The following is a 22,838-nucleotide window of genomic DNA, read 5'->3' as shown; positions in this document are numbered from 1 at the left end:
CAAATAACTCATAAGTTAAAAATTAAATGGCTACTATGCATATGGCCTGAAATCAGAGGACTCCACTGGCCAGAAAAACCCAGACAATGTGGCAGAACTCAAGTGACGAAAGGAACTCCATGCTGGACATCTCCACTTAGTATTAACACTAGGCTGTCTTTGTGTGGGGAGGAAAAGGGAGGGACGTTTCAGTTATATTTTTAAACCAAATGAATATAAGGATTATAAACACTATCTCAAAACAGGAAGTAACTCAAGAAATGAGTGTAACTTTAAAAAAAAAAAGACACCCTCAACATTCTCTTTTCTAATAAGATTCTCCACAAACAAAATAGTACAGTGGAAATGTACTGAACTGAGTGAGGATCATAAAAACCTTCTTCTCGGAAGAATTCTACTACTTACTAGTAGTGGTATCTCAGTTAAGTCATAATAGTTTCTTTCTCTTCTATATCTTGTAAAGTCTGAATGGTTGGACTAACAAGTGATATAATTTATCTGCTAACATACTAATGGGGAAATTTACAATGGCTGAATTCAAACTTAGTTTTCCTTATGAATAAAATGGTACATTCCTTAAATGACCACAATTTATGACTTACAAAATAGAGTTCCACTATGCTCACATTTAACTTTTGTTTTCAGGCATGATTTTAAATATCTAATTAAAGTAAGCCAAAAAGCACCCCCACGAAACTTGTCTCTAACCTACTAGGTTCGCAAAGTCAGTTAGAATAATACCAGTACTTAGGGTAGAATAAGAACAAAATCCAGTGTATGTCAGGGCAAGGGAAGGGACAATGATGATGCTCTTAGGAAAACTTTTAATGTATACAGAAGGAAGGAGAGCCGTTGGGGCTGAAGAAAGAGTGTCTCAGAAGTGGAAGCAGATCCTTTGCTTCCTTTGAAGTCCTTATGGCTTTATATTATGCTCAGAGTAAATACTCTGACGAGCTTTGTTCCAGTGAAAAGTTACTTGGTAAAGAATGGCACGAAAGAGTGACCCTAGGTAAGCTACTGAACTTCTGTGTGCCTCAGTTTCTTTATCTATAAAAATGTAAAAATAACAGCATCTTCTTCAATGGCTTGCTGGGAGGAATAAATGAAGTCATGTTTATAAAAGTGTGTTAACATAGTGCTAACACTATGTAAGCAGACGATAAACATTAGCAATTATTATCAATATGGAAAGACAGTGAGCAATAAGACTGGTAAAACCAGTATATAATTTAGGACAAATTTACACCTTACTCATTTAATTTGTTATAATATGGGTTCTATTTTGAGGGTAATGAAATAGCATGTTTTTTCAGCATGTATACTAAAAACAAAACATACATACACATTGCCAGTCATACTAAATTTAATGGGACTTCCACTAGATAGTTGATACTATTAATAAATACTGAATTACAAAGTTTTTAAAATTTTTTTGAAGAAAACATGAAATGAAGCTTTGCAGTTTCTAAACAATTAAAGTTTTCTTAAAGGGAGGAAAACATTTATAACTCCATTTATAAAACACTTTATTCTTTTCAGATGTGAACAGATTAGAAATTGCTTTTTGGCAGAGGAGAGGGAAATAAAACAGACTAGAACTGGGAAAGCAAAAAAGGAAGCCTTACTATGATGGGGCTCAATTTGTTTTTGCATTTCCTGATGCTGGCAAAATCATCATGAAATGATACATTTTAAAGCTGCCCTTTAACAAATTATTCTACAGATGTTAACATAATTATTCATAACGTGCCTAGCTGTCTTGTTGTGTAGACTCCATCTGACTAAGGGGCATACAACTTATCAATGAAGGAACACATGTCAAACATCCCTTGTTATTAAACCATGTCACATTCTTCCTAGTCCATGGTACTTATTAGACTGCAGATCCCATAATCCTCTTCTGAGTCCGATCTGCATTTAATTCAGTTCAGTCTTAAGTAGTTAAAGAAACTGTTTTCAGTGGCAACTAATAACTACTGACCTACAGTGACACTGCCCTACAATAGGCTTGTCAGCTCTGAAAAAGTTGTACCAAAGAAGCTGATTAGGACTTCAAGAGGTTTGTAGCAAGAATCAATGGTTGGTCTGTACTAACGCTGCATTGCTGCACAGAAATGATAAAAGTGGAACACCATTAGTTATGCCTCATTAAGCTGCACAACCCTTCTAAAAAGAAATTTGTTTAGTCTGACCAAAACCTAATATAGTTTTAAGCTGTGTTGCATTTTTTAGGTCATCTCAAAAGCATCAAAAAAAATAAGGGCCAAGAACCAAGAAAAGTAGGAAAGTATATAAACACGAGTCTTTTAATTCAAAAGTATTAGTTATATATTTTCCTAAAGGACAAGTGCAAGAGTTCTTGGTGGGAAAAATTATATTTCAAACTATAGAGGTTACAGTTTCTAAAAAGCCCATAAACCCAAAATGTTGATGTGAGAAAATATTTAAAAGTCATGCTTTAATATTACCTGTCAAATCTTTGTGGCTGGAAAAGAGGAGGAGGACCTCGCCAGGAATCCTGGGGCCTCATATCTGGAAAATAAACAGGGTAGGGTGAAACAGAAGATTTAAAAAAGTAATCAATATTCAGCTGACCGCATATTTTATAATTAAAAGTTCTTGGGAAAAACCTCTGAGGTAGAATGTAAACCATATAAGCCAGTATCATAATTACATAACCTACAAATGGAAAAAGATAAGTAACCAACAGGGTCAGCAAATTCTTTGTTTCATCACTTTTTTTTTTTTTTTTTTAAGAGACAGAGTCTCACTTTGTTGCCCAGGCTAGAGTGCTGTGGCATCAGCCTAGCTCACAGCAACCTCAAGCTCCTGGGCTCAAGCGATCCTGCTGCCTCAGCCTCCCGAGTAGCTGGGACTACAGGCATGCACCACCATGCCCGGCTAATTTTTTGTATGTATATTTTTAGTTGGTCAATTAATTCGTTTCTATTTTTAGTAGAGACGGGGTCTCACTCTTGCTCAGGCTGGTTTCAAACACCTGACCTCGAGCAATCCGCCCGCCTCGGCCTCCCAGAGTGCTAGGATTACAGGCGTGAGCCACCACGCCTGGCCATCACTTTTCTTTTGATAACAAAACATAGCTTTAGTAACCTTGGCCATCAAACACATATTTCTCTCGCTGTGTGTCTGTGTATATAAAGGTATATACAGTTTTTAATTTTTTATTTTAAACACTATGCAAAAGGAAAGGATTTATTTGGGTCTTTTCCATAAATACAAACTGAATGAATAGAAATCCTGAAATTTTCCTCCTAAATGTGTAAACTGTCATAACATAAAATAGAGAGCACACAATCTCTCCAACACAAACCAGGAAGACAAGTTAGTGAAGGGACCACCCACTTTTCCATTGTTTTCTGATAGTCAAACCTCTTCCCCCAACACAAAGCTGACCTACCAACATCTAACCAGAACAAACAATTAAATGGCTGCTGCTCCTCTAAATAAACTAACCAGTAAGTGGGATGAAGAACACACCCACTCAGGTCATTCAGTAGCTCTGCAGGTTGGTATCAACTACATCAACCAACTGCAGCTGGCAGTCACCTCACTGTCATTCAGCAAGATCTGCTCTGACCTAATTAAAACAGCTGGTTCCAGAAGTTGTCTAATGAGTTTACTGTATGAGGACAGTAACCTCCTCTAGACTCCCGAAGCCAAGGACAACAAGGCTTACCATAATGTATTCAGGCTCACATTTTAATAGAAACACAAACTAGAAACATGCTTTTCAAAATTACTTTCTTAAAGAAAGGAAGAAATGAAAGCTTATCTCTGGTTAGGAGGCCCCCCCCCAACCATAATCTGGTTATTTATTTAAAAAAAAAAATAGAAAAAGAAAAAAGTAGAACCATGCTCTTGAAAACCCCACAAAAAGAATATGAAACAAGTAAAGTATCTGGCTGCTCACAATGACTCTAGTCTGACACAACTGGCTGCCTCTGCACTGCCTGCCTTCCCATCTCAACATGTCCAAGAAGGCCAGAGTGAAGAAAGTTTTCTAAATGCCGGCAAACTACCCAAAGGGGAGCAGCCACCTGCAGCTACCACAGCCTGCTCCCACCTCAGTCCATGGCCAGCACAAAGTTCCCCTCGGCCAAACCCAGGAGCTGCCTCTCTCAGAAAGGTGCCAGGAGCCCTTCACCAGCTGTTACTTCCAGGCAGAATCCCACTTTGAATCAAAAGAAAGGTAGTTTTCTCTGGTCAATTTGAATTAAGTCTCTTTTCTATCTCTTAAAAGCCAAACTACTAGCAGTCAAACAGTAATAATGATGTGGAGGCTTCTCCATGGCAATCACACATGTAACACATGTTCAACATCTGAATGGAAACACAGGAAGCTAATCACTACACAATCCACAGAAAATAGAGGAAGAAAGTTCCCTATTCTAGGCTCGGAGTAAGATCTCAATAACTACTATAGTTAGGCCTTACTACCAGAAAACCACAATTTTCTGAAGAGGTAAAAACCAGAAACTCTTACAAGAATGGCAATCATTTCATTTGTATGGTTTATTTCTGTGGAAAACTTATGATATATTGACCTCAATATATTACATGATTTTCACTGAGTTAACCACTTATAAGAAAGTGATCTACTAAAAGTAAAATCAACATGCAAGCCACTTTTTCTGATCATTACTTTGTCAAACTTGAAGTTCATTGGTCTATTCAGAATTCAGATCAAATACAAAAATTAATGTACTGAGAATCAGTTAAAATGTTCCCAGAAGTACATTTGATTTTAGTGCCTTTACATATACAAAATTAGCTAATAAATCTCAAAAGAAATTCAGGGATTTTCAGTCAGATCCCTATCTAGCTCTGTATTTCACATGTCCCAGGATTGCTGTGGTCACCTCGGAAACACAGCCCTTCTTATCATTAAGACTTAATCCATGATATCTCTTTGTGTATGGTATAATCACAGAATTTATACTCACAATGGCACTTGTGAAAGCTTCCACACTGGATCCTAATAAATTTTAAATTGAAAAAAAATAATAAAAAAATACACATCTACATTAAGAGAAAACTTCAGAAATACTTATCTTAATGTTTCATGAAAAATAAAGACAGGAAAAAAGCTTCTATATTTTCTCCTAGAACCAGTAGAAATGGAGGGAAAGCCATCATAGTCAGTAATACATATTCATTAGATTCAAACATCCTAAATGTTAGATTAAGCACAGCCATATTCCTAAGTAGAACTAGAATGTAAACTTCACTAAATATAAATGCTTTTCTGGAGCATTTATATTATGCTAAAAAGCATAAATGCTTTTTAATAGTTTTCCTATATACCTATAAGAGCCTCAAAAACAGCATAAGTTCCTATTCCTCTACTTCCAGTGTACCAGGTACTTCCCTCTCTATACTTTTTTTCACATAAACTCAACAACACATGCAAAAATTATAGTTTTTAAAATTAAAACTTAAGCAAACTTTTTAAAAACTTAAAAAAAATATAATGTAATTATTAAAACATTCCTAGATTTCAATCGAAGGAAAAAAAAAGGATCAAAGAAAAACATCAAGGCTACCTTTAAGCTCTGAGTAACATATATAGCCTTTAAGTATTCATAAAGCAGAAATATTTCCTGGCTGATAAGTAATGAAGTAGACAGTAAAACAAATTTATTATCATTCATTTGTATGGCTCTAACAGAAGATCCATTTGAGAGGGAGGAAAAAACCTCTGAAATAGTGAATTGCACTTCAGAAGGTATAGGAAAGAGAGGGAAAATGACAGTTAATTTTTTCCTTTGGTCTTTAAAAACTTATCCCTTTTCTAGAGCTCTAAGGTCACATAAACCAAGCTAAGCCAATAGCTTCTCAAGTGACAATTTACCTAATCAGCGTGGCAATCACAGAAAAGATCCCATGTTTACTGATTGCACTAATCAAAAATCACTTTTCAAATGCAGCTAATTGACAAGTTTACCAACTGGAATGAAGAGAAGTCACATATGAGGTTCTCTGGGCTGCAGAAACCAAATGCTTTATTCATACAGAGTACTCAGGACTGCACTTGACTCCAACAAGTTATCAGTACTCAGACAATTACTCATCAGCCAAAAACTGACACATCAAAGACAATCAAACAACAACAATAAGAAACATTTACAGCAGACACTTGACAGAGAGCAGTTTGACCAAATGGCCCTTCTTGAATGTAATTTTGCTCTACATGAAGAAAATAGTTATGATACTAAAAACATTTTAGAAGACTGATTAAATGGTTTAAATCTCAATTTTACTAAAACAATTTTTTAGTCAAATTTTAAAGTTCAAACTTTTATAAAAAGGAAAGCCGATCTTTTATGACTTATTTAATACTTTCATGGTACTATGTGCAAGGTACCATTTTAAGTACTTAACAACTTAAATGCATTTAGTCTGGATATTCTTTAAGATGGTATTCATATTCTCCCTTCCATTAGATATGAGGAAACTGGGGCACTGACCAAAGGCACTGAGGCACTGACCTGCCTCAGGTCATGAAGTTATTAAGGGGTAGAATGAAAGCCAGGGACTGTGTTCTCAACCACTCTCTACTACACCATGTTATCTCCAGGTTTCACATGCACTTGTGTTGCTGGTTGAGGTGACACTTCATGTTAATTTACTTCAGAAGGACTAGAGTAGAACCACCCCCGGTTTTTGTGCTTTTCAATCAGGAGGCTCAGAAACTTAGGACTTCAAGAAGGCAGGGTTACGGATTTGGTAACTATTCTCATCATTCTGAAAGTTTAGAACTGACATTATACATATCTAAGATAGGATGGAAAAATAACACACACACATACACACACACACTTTGGAAGTAAGCACTTTGACAAACATAGGACTTATGGAGAGAAAATAAGAAAATGTCTTGGCTAAAACTTTTGAATCCCTGCTCTTTTTGAAAGGATAATTCTACCCCAAAAGATGTGGTATCCAAAAAATAAATAAAACATTATATATATATAAAAAGGATCAGATAAAAATAAATAAAAAAAGGACACAGATAAAAATTAGAACCAGATATAGATATGGGTGGATAGATGAACGATAGATTGGATAGGTGAGCAAGGACTAGTTCTACATAACTATTAAATCTAAAAGTCACAAGAGAACACAAAATACATATGCCAGAACAGTCTGAACAAGAGTAAACTAAAAGTAAATAAAAACTAAATCATAAATCACACGTTGAGTCATGTGTAAAGAGTTTTGGGGAAAACATCACAAAACATGGGATTTTCTTTCTTGACAATTGGCACCATTGTTCTAGACTTATAATCCCTCAATGACCATTCTAGATCAGGCTATTTATCTGACACATTTCTTACAAAAGTATCAGGGAATGATTTGTAAAATGACATGCTTGTCTTCTAAAAAAGTCCAACCTCTCAACCCAAGCTTTTCTAGGTTCTCTTATAACCAAGGACAATTAAAATTTATTAACCTATCAAAATCCTTTCTGAACTTTTACATTTCTGGTTTATATGCAGATGGTTCCCAAATTTCTCTCTCCAACTATGTCCCCTCTCTCTCTCTTGAGCAAGTACCCAACTCATATTACCACCTCCCAGTAGATAACTAATGTCTTTCAGGCACTTCACCCTCCACAAAATCACTCTTCACATTCTTCCATATTCCTTCACCCTCTGGGGTTTCTAAATTCTGTGAAAGGCCTCATTAGCACTCCAGATGCCCAGAGTGGACACACAGGGCTCATCTTGATTCTTCTTTCCGTCTCCCCATCACTTTGCACATTCAGTTACCCAGACTTTACTTTGCCACAGACTAGTTCAGACCTTCATCATCTCTAACTAGAACAACTTACAGAGTTGTGGTTCTAAAAAGGAGATGTACCTGGTTCACTCTTCTGCTTAAGAAGGGTTTTTAAATCACTTACAAATACATAGAAAGACTAGCACCCAAATTAAATCAGCAAGGGACAAGAAGAGTCAACTTATGAAAGAAAAACTAGTCAGTAAAAACATGATAAAAGCAGCAATTATTTAAGAATTATATCTTAAAACAAAAATACATTATTCCTTCTTATTAGATTAGCAAGAACTTTTAAAAAATAACACCTGGTATTGGTGGGAGTGGGATATTAGATGTTCTTATGTACTAATGGAGGAAGTGTAAATTGGTATACTCTTATTTGGAGGTTAAGTTGTAATATCCAAAAGTCTAGAAATTCAGCATACCTTTTGATACAGTATTACCATTTCTAAAAATTTAGCCTGTAGTTAAGAAATATATTTTTAAAAGATTATCAGGAAAGCCCTATATGTTTAAAAATTAAGCAATATACTTCTAAATAATCCATAGGTACACAATAAAACAAAATGGAAATCAGAAAATACTATGAACTGAAAAATAATGAATAAATTATACCAAACTTTGTGGGATTAGATTGGCTAAAGTGATTAGATTGAAATGTATAGCACTAAAGTGCATATATTATAAAAGATTAAAAAAAATTACCTAAGTCCCCATCTCAAAAAATTAGAAAAAGAATATTAATTTAATAAGATGGGAATAATGAAGACAAATGCAGAAATCAATTAAACAGAAAACAAATAAACCTGGGGCAGTGGGAATCAATACAGCAAAGGATAATTAAACTGCAAGGGAGAGGACCTGATCAAATTTAATAAGCTCTAGCAACACTAATCAAGAAAAAAGTGACTGTATTGCCAATACTGTAAATTAATTTTAAAGGCTTATAGTCATTACAAAGATATTTTAGAGCATATTATGAATAATTTTTGGCAAAAAATTTGAAATTTTAGAATAAATGGACACATTCCTACTGAAAAATGGGAACTTATCAAAACCAACATAAGTAACAAAAAAATCTGAATAGTCTATATAAAGAATTTGAGTCTGTAATTAAAAACCTTCTCATATAAAATCTGTACCCCATAATATGCCAAAATAAAAAAAACAAAAAACAAAAACAAAAACCTTCTCATAAAGGTCTCTCTTCTAAGCCCAAATGGCTCTACCACTTAATTCTTCTAAAGATTAAGAAATGACAGGCCAGGCATGGCTGGCTCACTCCTGTAATCCTAGCACTCTGGGAGGCCGAGGCGGGAGGATCACTGGAGGTCAGGAGTTCAAGACCAGCCTGAGTACGAGGGAGATCTTGTATCTATTAAAAAATCAAAAGAAATTAGCTGGACAACTAAAAACTATATAGAAGAAATTAGCTGGCTATGGTGAGGCATGCTTCTAGTCCCAACTACTCTGGAGGCTGAGGCAGAAGGACTGTCGAGCCCAGGAGTTTGAGGTTGCTGTTAGCTAGGCTGACACCATGGCACTCTAGCCCGAGGCAACAGAGTAAGACTCTGTCTCAAAAAAAAAAAAAAAAAAAAGAAATGACAATCATCTTACAATAAGAGAATGGGTTATTGTTTTATGAGGCCAGAAAAACCCTAACCAAGATCATGCAAAAAAAGAAATGTAATTAAGCTAATCTCTCTCTCACCATACACAGATTTTAAAAATGCCACAATATACTGACACACAGAAAGTAGTGACATATGAAAGGCATAATATATTCTAGAAATTAGGCTATTCCAGGAATGCCATATTGGTTTAACATTTGAAAAAGCAATCAGTGTAATTCACTACATTAACAGAAGAATGGACACACACACACAAAAAAACCTCACAAAACAACCTCACATTAGACGTCAACCGATGGAGAAAAAGCATTTGTTAAAATTCAATACCTACTAGATAGAAGGAATAGAATAGAAACAGGTTACCTTCTGACAAAGGTTATCTGCAAAGAAAAAAAAACTACAGCAAGCATCATATTTAATGATGAAATATTAAAAGTTTCTCCCTTAAGATTGACTGGGGGCCAACTGCGGGTGCTCAGGCCTGTAACCTTAGTTAGCACTTTGAAAGGCTGAGCTGGGAGGATTGCTTGAGGCCAGGAGTTCAAGACCAGCCTGACTGAGCAAGAGCAAGATCCTGTCTCTACAAAAAACAGAAAAATTAGCCAGGTATGGTGGCATGTGCCAGCAACTCAGGAGGCTGAGGCAGGAGGATTTCCTGAGCTCAGGAGTTTGAGGTTGCAGTGAGCTATGATGATGCCACTGCACTCTAGCCCAGGTGATGAGCAAGAAAAAAAAAAAAAAAAAGACTGAGAATGAAGTGAGGATATCCATCATCATCATCATTTCTACTTAATTAAATGAAGTCCTAGCCAGTACAATAAAGCACAAAAAACCAAAAGGCATTAAGATTAGAAAAATAAATAAAATTGTTAATATTTATAGATGACATAATTGTGTACGTAAAATATCCAATAGAACATACAAAGCATTAGAATAAATGAATTTACGAAGGTTGTCAGATACAAATATCCAGAAATCAACTTTATTTCCATATACAAACAAGCAATTAGAAAATGATAATATTACTTACAAAAACACATCAATGATATAGATATTATTCTTTTTGTCCTTAACTTTTTATTGTGATGATTTAAACTTAAAAGTTACGAGTACAAGGAACTCCCACATTCCCTTCACTCATGTTCCCCAAATGCTGGCACAAACCTCTATTCATCTTATGACACCAATAAAAGAGTGAAAAGGCAAACTAATAAGTGAAAAAAGATATTTCCAATACAACTCCCCCCCATAACCAGGATATAACAGAATTCCTACAAAACAAAAAGATGGACAATCCAATAGAAAAATGGTCAAAACTCAAAAACCACATCACAAAAAAAGAATATATGGTCAATAAGCACAGAAAAATGCTCAAGAAAGATGCTAATTAGAACCTCAGTGAGATATTACTCCCTATCTAGCATAGCTTAAAAGTGAAAACAAAGACAATACCAAAGGTTGGTAAGAATATGGAGCAAGTAGAACTCTCCTACACAGCTGTAGGAATGCAAACTGGTACAAACTGAATGTAATTTCAGAGATGTTTCTGGCATTTTTATTCACTAAGGCTGAACATACACACAATCCTATGACCTTGTAATTCTGCTCCCAGATACATATCTATTAGAAATGTTTACATTTGAGTAGCAAGAGACACAAGAATTTCACAGCAGCACTACTCTAGCAACCCCAAACTGGAAACCAACCCAAACGCTACTCCTATGGGATGGGCAAATAAATGGTGACATAGCCATACAGTGGAACACTATAAGAATGGATGAATTATTGCTACAAGCAACATGATTAAATTCCAAAAACAAAATACTGAACAAAAGAGGGCAAGTTTTAAAAAGGTAATAGTGTAAAAGTCCATTAGATAAATTTAAAAAAAAAAAAGGAAAACTAATATATGGTACTGCAGTAAGAATAGTGTGTCGTTTAATGAGTAGGGGTAGTACCTGGAAAAGACACAATGAAGGGCTTCTGGGGCTGGTAAATTTCTATTTCTTGATCTGATTAGTACATAAATAAGCATGTTCCTTTCATAAAAATTAAATTGTACACATATGATTTGGTACTTTACATGTTACATTTCAATAAAATGTACATATAAAAAAGGTATATGTAAAAATACATGTGTAACTCAATTTTCAAAAACTGCGTAAATGAATAAAAAGAAACACTGCTTATTTGAGGCCTGTGAAATTACAGGTGTTTATTTTTTATGTTTTACTGTTACAGGCCAAATTTTATTCAATTAACATACTATGGTTAAAAGATGTTTCAAACATCACTAAAAACATGAAAAAAACCAGCCTCCCCACCCTCATAATCTGTTCCAGTTTATGCTGTCAGGCTAATTTTGAATCTGTTATGCTAAGCTTAATACCACCCAACTGCTTGCCTTGTATGTTACTTTCTCACAGCCTGGAATATCCCAAATTCCTCCCTGTTGGCTCAATTTAAATACCACATTCTTGCTGATTTTTTTTTCATAAACATTTTCACTCTTCTTACTCCCACCCCTTTGAAAGGATGTTAAATATCATTACAGTCCCAGCACAAATCCTCAGGTAACTGAATATTTACAAGTCACCAGGCAGAAAGGACCACCTACTTCTTGCTCTAAATCAATCCCTACTTCACAAAACACATCTCCCAATTTTTAATGATGTAATTGAAATAAAGATACTTTAATTGGAATAGATTCGAATCAAAGGCTCTTTTAAAGTATTTTGTACTCTGTAAGTACAAATTAGATCTAATAATAGCTACAACAATGGCAAATGAGATTTTTACTCAAAGTAATAAAAGTAGACAGGGGACTCCACTATTTGAAATAAAATGCATAGATGGTGACAAACAAGAGTTGTCTATTTCCAAAGAAGGTAGGCCAAAAACTATAGAATTGCAGGTCCCTAAGGGCATGAAATTCTCTACCTTTGGTGTGATGCTAATAAATAAAAGAACTTTCTGGTTTTTCTTTCTCTTACTGTTGGAGCAGTGTCCTGTAGGCTGGAAGTAGAAGGCCACAAGAGGGGTACTTAGGTTCACATGAATCTCACACTGAGTGACTTTCTGGAGAGTTGGTCCATGACTGTTACAGATTATGGGCCTATGGTTCCCTAAAAGTTAAGAACCACTGACCTATGGGAACATTTCCCAAAAATCATACAAGTTGATTTTGGGGAGTCCATGACCAAGCTTTTAATCTCCACAGTTATGTATTTATTTTGATGTGTATTGTTTTGTTGTTTTGCGTGTGCGTGTGGTTTTTTGTTTTGTTTTGTTTTTGTTTTTTTGAGACAGAGTCTCACTCTGTTGCCCAGGTTAGAGTGCAGTGGTGTCATAATAGCTCACTGCAGCCTCCAACTCCTGGGCTCAAGCAATCCTCCTGCCTCAGACTCACAAGTAACTGGAACTACATAACTGATCAATTTAAAATAAATCAATTTAAGAAAAAAAAAGATTTAAAAAGGAAATTGAGTAGCTAACTAGGCAACGTCTGGATCAATTACAGTGGTGGTGCACCCAGGGACTGGGCCTTCGGAAACATGGGATGGGAAGAAGCTGTTTAATGGAGAGCACATGCTTTTACCTTTGCTATTCAAACTTCTTTTCCAATCTCTGAAAGTTTACTCAATAACCTCAGAAATTCCTATCATCTTGAGTAATACTGGTTAAATTAATCCAGAAATTACACTAGCTCCAGCACTTTTCCCTCTCAATTCTTTTTCCAATTTGGAAGCTGTGATACCATTATGGATGGAAGTTTACAGCAAAGAGCCATAAGAAAAAGCCACTGATAAGGAATATGTCAATAAAAAGCTGGCTTTAAAAATAAGCTAGATATGCGTTGACCATTTATTGGTAAAATCAAAGGGCACAGAATGCTCTTTCAAAGTGATTAAACTCTCCTGTTGTACGTGGTATGACTTGATACTGAATATATGGAAATACTCAGAAATATTATTGGCTGAATCTGAGGGGAAGTAGCTATTTAACCACTGTACCACAAGCATACCCATAGGCTCATTACACTCTGTACCCCTTCCATGCCTCACTAAATAGAATAAAACTGCTGAAGTCCATAGTTTTCATGAGAGTCTCACAAAGCTCCATTCAATTTCATTAAGCCATACAGCAAAGCCACACTGCCAGACACAGGGAGAGAAAGAGAGTGAATACACTAAAAACAGAGGGCCCTGAGAGAACGTGACCAATAGAACTCATTTCTTCTAGGGTACCATATCCAGGAAATCTGGGCTTCAGGCTAAAAAGTGGTAACTTAATTTGCATTAAAACATTGCTAGGCACACAGCATAAACATTTTCCAACAATTATCCACTTTAACCAGGTATTTTCTTTAATAACTACAACTTTGGTTTAAAAAGAATTCTAAGAGTTGTCTGCTCTCTCTGCCTCCCTTTTGAAATTTAATTTTTATGAAATACTTCAAACATTCAGAAAAAAACTTTTTTAATAATACGACACCAAGATTTAACAAATGTTAGCATCCTGCCATACTGTTCCTTCTTCCCCATGCTGCCCTTGCAGCAACCAGACAACCAGAAATGGAGAAGGAAAGGCTTCATGAAGATAATGGTTTTGAGAACTTGGCACATGACTTACACTTCCTTAGTAAACAGGCACAGCCATGGAGCCCAAAAATAACATTAAAGGGGATACAGTTTAAAATTAATGCAAAATCTATGAATTCTTACATTCAACTAGTTTTTCCATTTCCCACAGAGGGGTGGGGAAACTGTGGCCCAATCAGTCCTTAACTGCAGCCTTTTGACTGAATCCAAATTTTATAGAACAAATCCTTTTATTAAAAGGGGTGTAGCAGAGAAAGATGAAGTTTTTCTTGCCTCTTTTGGTGCTTAAAAAAGAACAATCTTGAAATCAGAAGGCCACAGGTTCCCCACTCCCACATGACAAGGTCAAAGGTATATATTCCTACCTAAAGCAATGCCTGGCTATCTCCTAGGTAGTACTGAGATACAATTTAGATCAACACAAGATATCTTTGTCTTTCAAGTAACTAAGTAGTGACAATTCCATATCTACTGCCCAAATACTTGCATCAGTGGAATAAATTGCAGTCAATTCCACATACATCTTTCTGCATGTGTTAACTCAAAAACAGATTTGTAAGTGAAGGAATCTTACTCAGTTAACCATATACAGTCAAGATAAAAAAAAATTTAAAAGCCTTTACATAAAGTATTCTCTTATAACTCTTCTAACTTATGTTTTAAAGTCTATTGTCTGCACTCATACAACAAATCTTTTTATCAATGAAGATTAGAAACCAACTTTTGTTGTGATATTTAATTTATAATGTAAACACACCAATTAGTAAAAACTTACTTGACATAAGTTTTGGAATCTGGGCTTGTCCTCTTAACAGTGGCCTGTATAAGTTTCCCTGATAAGTCGCAGGTGGTGGTGCAGCACTGTTGTAAACACCAGTTCCTGAGCCTCTTGGCATGACATGGCTATAAAATAAAAGGATCCCCCCAACACACACACACAAAATTATATAATGATAGATCCATCACATCACAGCTGATACAAATTAAGCAATGCTTGCAGCCATATCTTTATTACTAGATCTGATTAAAATAACACAAATCAAAAAGGCTTATTAAGTTCCAAACTACACAATGGTAATGGTAACAGCAAATGTTCATTTATCACACCAAGATTCTCAACTGGTTATCATTTTTACATTATACAAAAATAATCTGAGTCTATTTCTCTTTTTTTGCATTATATTTCAGTTTTTTCAGAGACCTATGTGATTACTATTATTATACACATTACTACCCCATATTTGCTATTTTCAATTTATTATATCAAAACACTTCTCTGTATCTTTCTTTGGTCTTTATAATTCTAATATGTACATCTATACAATATTTCACTATGTTGATGTCTCATATTTCACTAGGCCATTCCTCTCATTTACCATTAGTATTACATCTTATAATACACTAGAAATATTTGGGCATATAACTATGCTCTTCTAAAATTATCTCCCCAGGATAAATTCCAAGAAGAATTTGGATCAAGAGTATCTTCAGAACTCAGAATTCTATTTACAGGAAATACTATGTTGCTTTCCCAAATAGTTAAAATAATGCAAAAAGATATCTTAAGACAATTTTAAATTTGTATTTCTTTTACTGTTATTAAGACTGAAGACTTTCCAAAACAATAATAGCTAATATTTAGTCTTTAGTAACTATCCTAAGCACTTACCAGACATTAAATGCTCACTTAATTCTTACAACAACATCATAATTTTAAGAGTTTAATTATTGTCTCCACTTTAGACATAAGAAATCTCAGGCCCAGAGTGCTTCAATAACTTTCACAAACATATTAAGTGGTAAAGGTATTTCAGGCCAGGCACGGTGGCTCAAGCCTGCAATCCTAGCACTCTGGGAGGCCGAGGTGGGCGAATTGCTCGAGGCCAGGGGTTCGAAACCAGCCTGAGCAAGAGCGAGACCCCGTCTCTACTAAAAACAGAAAGAAATTAATTGGCCAACATATATATATATATATATATATATATATATATATATATATATATATATATAAAATTAGCCGGGCATGGTGGTGCATGCCTGAAGTCTCAGCTACTTAGGAGGCTGAGACAGTAGGATTGCTTGAGCCCAGGAGTTTGAGGTTGCTGTGAGCTAGGCTGATGCCACGGCACTCACTCTAGCCTGGGCAACAAAGCAAGACTCTGTTTCACCAAAAAAAAAAAAAAAAAAAAAAAGGTATTTCAATGCAGGTATTTCATGGATCTAAAGCCCATGCCCACAACCACAATGCCACACTGTACCACTTAGTAGTCACTGTATAAACTACATGCTGATGACCTTCTACCTTAATCACTTTTTGAATCTTAAGGTTTTCCCATTAATTGGAAATATCTATTTATGAGCTACCATTATTAATTTATGAACCCTAACACATATTTCCCTCAGCTTGTTGCTCTTTTTATACCAGCTTTACTTGTTATTGTTTCAAAGTCCCTCTATCTATATATAGTCTCTTCTACACCTAGGAAAAAGACAATTCAATAGCTAATAAGTGCAAAGGACAGAAATCAAAAATTTATAGAAGAGGAATTAAGAATGACCAAAAATATATTAAAAGACAATCACAGTAACAGCAAAATGCACTGTTCAAGTATTAAGCAAAAATTTAAGTGTTCTGTATCTGAGATTTAAAAATAAATAAATAAAGTGGAGGGTTTGTATACTAATATATTGGTCAATACTTTAATTCAGCTAAAACTTTCTTGAAGGTAAAGAGAATTTTTTATTTCTTTGAAATAACTGTCAGTAATATAGTTAAAAGCCTTAGAGAAATACTAGAATTATAAACAGAGAAGTGAATTTTTTAAAAATGAAGAAAATTAGAAAAATAGCAAAGTAATTAAAATATCTACAAAACAGTTGTATTTTATGGTTTGTTAAATATTTGTGGCACATATGTATGTTTTTTCCAAAACATCTGTCTAATTTTTAAAGATGGAACTCTATTCTTTGCTTAGTTTTAACTATGTATGGAATGTTATGACAGCACATAGTAGTAGTGGGAGGCAGACATGGAAATTGGTAGCCAGACAAAAATATACATGTAAAATAAACTCAGTATTTTAACAAGGTAAAGAAAAAGAAAAAGAAAAAAAAAACAAACCCTGTGGCATAAATACTGATGTGCTTTCTGGAATGATTCAGATAAAACAAGATATACAAGGGACAGAAATCCACAACTCACCCCAAAGTCCTGAAGGCTGCCTGATCCAGGTGGACAGGTCGCCGGTCCCGGTTAAAGCCAAGCTGGGGCTTCCACTGGCGTCCATTGCTGGATTTTTCCCAGTCACTGGGTTTCAGTACTGCTGCTGGCTTTCTGACCATTTGAAAATACAATACTTAGTTATACGATGAACATCCTCAGTATAAAATAAGCCCAGGTAGTTAATTGTTGTTACCTTGCTCCAGGAAGCATCACAGCTTTAAAAATGTAATCTTCAGCAAACTGTGGGTCTTTAAAATTAATACTGGAAAAGAACAATGAACAATTTAATAATTTGATCATATTAGCCTGGCTTAATTATCATGTAGACTGAGGTATTTTTCATGTTTAAACAGAATAACTAAAATTCAAAAGTCTTCTCCAAACATTATTTTAGCCAATGGTTTTAACCAAATGGCTAAATATCTTCCTCACCAAACTACCTCTAATTCCTGGTACACAGCCTTCATGGAACTTTCTCTGTGGGAAAAGCCATGTTCTGGCTAATTGTAGGTGATGACAGAGAAATAAGAGACACTGCCCCAACTCTTGAGAAACTTCAATATGATAGTGGAGACAGGTTGAAAAAGTTTACAACAAAAAATAAAAATAAAGGTAAAATGTCTTTCATTTTGTTCAGTCCATGGCAGAGATCCCTAGCATATCAGGGCAGATTAGCTCTTATTGCAATAAGGATGCAAATACTAATAGAAATACTTACAAAATCAAAAAATATGCACAAATAGCTAATAAACCTATGGGGGGGACCCAAAACACAATACTCTCGGATTGGAACCCTGTATCCTGCTGCTCTCCTAATGTGTATTTTTAAAATAATGAAATAGTCACAATTTGACAACTACACAAATGCCTATTTTTAAAAGCTATATGCTGAGACTTTGAGTATAAGCTGAATCAAACTTCTTTTCTGGTGGGGGCTGTGTACGTGTGAAAGAGAAAGAGAGAGAGACAGACAGATAGACAGACAGACACTGAGTGTGTGTGTGTGTGAAACTTCTTTTCTGGTGGGGACTGTGTACGTGTCTGTGTGTCCATCCCAAAGGTAAGCACGAGAGTATTTCTTCTGACACAGCAAAGCTTCTTCTGGGACTCTAGTTATATGTCAGATTTATACTTAAGGATGCTTATAACATCATTATTCATAATATTGAAGGACTGTAAAACCTAAGTATATGAGTAATAGTGGACTGGTTAAAGAAAGTGGGGTTCTTCCTTACAATGGAATCCTCAGATTATATTTTTCAAAATTTAGTAACAGAATACTTAACAACATGGAAAATACATATACACACAACAGACTAGACATATATTCATCAAAACGTTATCAGTGATTTTTTCTGTACAATCATCTTTCCTTCTTTTTTATTTTCCAAAATTCCTCCAATGATTACAGGTTATAGTAATAGTCGGTTAAAAAGGTTTTACTAAAAAATGTTTTATTGAACTGGTTGACGTTTTTAGATAGCTAACTTTTTTCTTTTTGAATACTACCACTTTAACAACTAGAGTTCACCTGCTATGTAGAAACTTTCAATGCAGTAGGATTTAACTGTATATTTTAAGTATGCAAAAATAGCTTCACTTACAATAAAAATACCAGGAGCCCAAGAACAGCTGAATATTCCATTTATTCAATTGGTTCCTCTTACAACTCACTCTTCACTGGCAACTGTCTTTAGCTCCAATGTTCTCTCATGGGCAAGGTGGCATAGGCCAGGGCAAGGTAGGACAGGCAGTGATAAAGGTTTAAGATGTGACAAAGGAAATGACAGTAAGTATTTGGGCTAATTAAGGCATTGAGGATACAAAATAAAGAGAGAAAACTGGTAATAAAGCAAGAGTTGATGTCTCAAAGCAGGTATCTTTGTTTCGGCAGGGCTCTTTAGCAGATTACCAAATTGTTTGAGTGTCCACTGCATACATGGTATCATGGTTGGACTAGGCATGCACACACTGTCCAGGTATCAAGCCTGTCTCCCTTTCTAATAAGGGAAATAAAGACGTGTTTGGTAACAGAGTTTTATAATGAAGAAAGTGGAAAATGCAACAATACAAAGAAAAGATGTTAAGTCAAAGCATGTGTGTGCACATGCCTTCCACACAAATGTCTGTCAGTATGGACTAAAGGTATGTGTGTATGGGGGAGGGAGAAGGGAATTCTTTCATCTGAGGACCAAGAAAAATACCATGCAAGAGGCTGTGGTTTAAGATAGGGTGGGACTGGTTACAGGATGGCAGGGGAAATAAATGAACAAAGATATAGCAAGGGGTCCCAGGTCAAGGAATAGCTCAGATCAATTGGAGCAGCCCTTCTCATTGGGGATCTGGGGGAAAAAGCCCTTTAAAAAAATTATTTGAGTGACTACATTCTCAATTCTCCCATGGGAAGATACATAGCTGGTACCATACTAGAAGCCTGGGACACAAACTGATTCATTACATACAACATATGCTTTAAGTTCTCAAGGTTGAATTCTCCTGTGCAACCAGCTGAAAAGGGATGGAATGACATTAAAAAGTATATGAGCAGCAAAAGGGGGCAGTAAGAAAAGCCAGCTAAATTGGGTTATGGCCATGGAGGGCTTGTCTGACTACAATGGGAAGGCACTGCAAGTTGTCAGCGAGGAAGTAAAAGTGATCAAACATGCATTTCAGAAAGAACAACCTGGCAGCAGTGTGCAAGAGAGCAGAGGTCACCAATATGTCAGTTATTCCTTAATAAAATTGATTTAAAAATTCCATCATTCATGCTTATGTTCTGAAAGGGAAAAATTTGCCAAGCCAATAAGAAAACAATCTCCAAGATCTGCCCTACTTCTCCCCTCAGAACCATACTCAACAAAGTGATCTGCATACTCAGTATACTACAAACCATTAAGAGACAGAAAAGGAATATCTAAAAATAAGTTTAAAAGTTCCCATTGAAAGGACAAGGACACTATTATGACTTCAAAGATTAAAGCATTCTTTCTCCTTGGATCTTTAAGAACAATTTGAAGATACACTCTCTCCTAAAATGAGTTAAGCTTCCATTGGTTGAGATATTTTAGTATCTTAATTTGCTATCAAAAATGTATACTAAGATCTATTATGTTTTTAGAAATGTACTTTTACAATATGGTAACACCATCATAACTCAAACTTCCTAAAAGTGAAACACATAGACTAGACAGGAACCCATTAGGTAAACAAAGACCCAAAGGGTAACTTTATACAGATCTATATTTGTGAAGGTCCTTCATTGTTTTCAGGTTTATATAATTTAAACTTTTATAGGTAAAGCACTGAAGGAAAAAAATACAGATTACCCTTTGGCAAATTTCCGCCATCAGAAACAAAGGGAGGGTTTATCTGGGGAGAGAAAGCATTAAGTAACACTGAGATAAGGAAGAGAAGCACCCTCAACCTCTGAGAAGTACAGGGAAGAAATGAGTCAATGACAGCCTACGTACTCAACGGGCTGCCCAACTAAGGTAAGAGAATTGTGTTTAGATTTATATTGTTTCATCTAATTCTGTAAACAGAAGTATTTTTGTTTACTTTTCCCAAAACAGGCAAAACAGTATTAACTGATTCAGCATTAGCTTCTATGCCCCAGACCAACTCTCGCCCACAAGGAGCATAATGGATCCCTTCCTTGATAGGTTACCCCCCCTAATTGTTTTAATCACCTGAATGTCTTCATAAACACATGATGGGCACAATAATAATAATAAATTTAAACCTAACCATGGTTGAAAATAAGGAAACTGAATAGTACTTTTATTTGTATCACAAGTAGCACTCTCCACACTATTGGTAAGAAGAAAATCTTGTAGCAAAGTCTTAATAGAAAAGGAATGGAAGAATGAAGTCATGCTTCATTTGCAACAACGTAGATGGAACTGGATGGAGAACATTTATGTTAAGTGAAATAAGCTAAGCACAGAAAGACAAATCTCAAGTGTTCTCACTCATATGTGGGAGCTAAATATTAAAAACAATCTCATGGAGACAGAATAAATGATGATTTACTAGAGGCTGGGAAAGGTAGCGGGAAGTAGGGGATGTGGATGGCTAATGAGTGCAACAATATAGTTAGTTACACAGAATGAACAATATTTGATAGAACAACAAAGTGACTATAATCAACAATAAGTTAGAGTATACTTCAGGCCAGGGGCAGTGGCTCATGCCTATGTAATCCTAGCATTCTGGGAGGCGGGAAGATCACTTGAGGTCAGGAGTCCAAGATCTGCCTGAGCAAGAGCGAGACCCTGTCTTTACTAAAAAATAGAAAAAATTAGCCGGATGTGGTGGTACACATCTGTAGTCCCAGCTACTTGGGAGGTTGAGGCAGGAGGATCACTTGAACCCACAAATTTGAAGCTGTTGTGAGCTAGGCTAACGCCACGGCACTCTAGCCCAGGCAACAGAGATTTGGTCTCAAAAACAAAAAAAGTTAGGGTATACATTAAAGTAACCAAAACAGTGGAATTGGAACATTCATAACACAAAAAAATGATAAATGCCTGAGGTGATGGATATTCCAATTACCCTGAATTGATTAAATCACACTGTGTGCCTGTATCAAAACATCACATGCACCCTATAAAGATATATAACTATTATGTACCCATAATAATTAAATTTTTTAATAAAAGGAATGGAATGTACAACATCTTTTTTGGATGTAATCTACTTTAAAAATCATCCTTAGAAATTCTATTTTAAGTACTATTATTGTTAGAGATTGCTAGCACACTTCACAAAGAAAGCGGAAAACTCTAACAATCAAGTTTCATTTTTACTCTACGATTCCCTGATACATTCCACAATTAATGTTAAACCAGCATACCAATGCAAACTGCTCTTGCAGGCAAATTTCATGATTCATACACTTGACATTTTAAAACACTTACAGAATTTATAGGATTGTGACATTCTATCAAAGAGGTTACCAGTTCAGTGTCCTATAAAGTAATACAGGCAGTGAAAGTTAAACCCTCCCAAGAGTTTTCCACCATCAAGTCTAATGCATATATTCCACTTCCTTCAGCCTTCTGATTTCAAGTTATCTGCTTGCCAACCAAGAGCCTTACAAATGCTGCAGGTATGGTTACATTAAAAATAAATCTCCATACATATTCATGTTTTTTTTAAAACATCTTAAAGAGATAAAATGTTCTATACTTGCCTGATTCATCCAAAAGTGAATACAAAAGTTAAAGAAACACTTCTCTGAAAAGTTTGGGCTCTTGGAAGACTCTGGCAAACACTGGTTCCAACACTATGAACAACTGATCTTTTGTAAGGCTTTAGCACTATGCTAAGTGCTATGAGAGAAAAATGAAAAACCTAACAATGCTACTGCTGAAAATTACATAAAAATTATATAAATTATAAGTTATGCTTTAGAAGACAAGCACTGAAGGGCAAGCCAGAGGTAGGCAGAGAAAAGAAGGGAGGCCGGGCGCAGTGGCTCACGCCTGTAATCCTAGCACTCTGGGAGGCCGAGGCGGGCAGATTGCTCCACCTCAGGAGTTCGAAACCAGCCTGAGCAAGAACGAGACCCTGTCTCTA

At 35.6% G+C, this 22,838-nt stretch overlaps 1 protein-coding gene across 1 annotated transcript in view; it reads right to left on the bottom strand.

The window, feature by feature from the left end:
- XRN2 (5'-3' exoribonuclease 2) overlaps positions 1–22,838 on the bottom strand; it is a 77,292-nt gene that overhangs the window by 5,194 nt on the left and 49,260 nt on the right. Inside the window, exons 25-28 of the mRNA XM_012739218.3 lie at positions 17,452–17,520; positions 17,238–17,369; positions 14,811–14,938; positions 2,469–2,532 (exon numbers count right to left, since the gene is read on the bottom strand). Of these exons, the coding sequence (XP_012594672.1) occupies positions 2,469–2,532; positions 14,811–14,938; positions 17,238–17,369; positions 17,452–17,520 (393 nt within the window). The remainder of the gene's footprint in view (positions 1–2,468; positions 2,533–14,810; positions 14,939–17,237; positions 17,370–17,451; positions 17,521–22,838) is intronic.

The sequence above is a fragment of the Microcebus murinus genome, chromosome 16, assembly GCF_040939455.1.
Source record: "Microcebus murinus isolate Inina chromosome 16, M.murinus_Inina_mat1.0, whole genome shotgun sequence".
Taxonomy (NCBI): domain Eukaryota; kingdom Metazoa; phylum Chordata; class Mammalia; order Primates; family Cheirogaleidae; genus Microcebus; species Microcebus murinus.
Note: the sequence above shows the minus strand (reverse complement) of the source record. Positions and strands in the feature narration are given on the sequence as shown.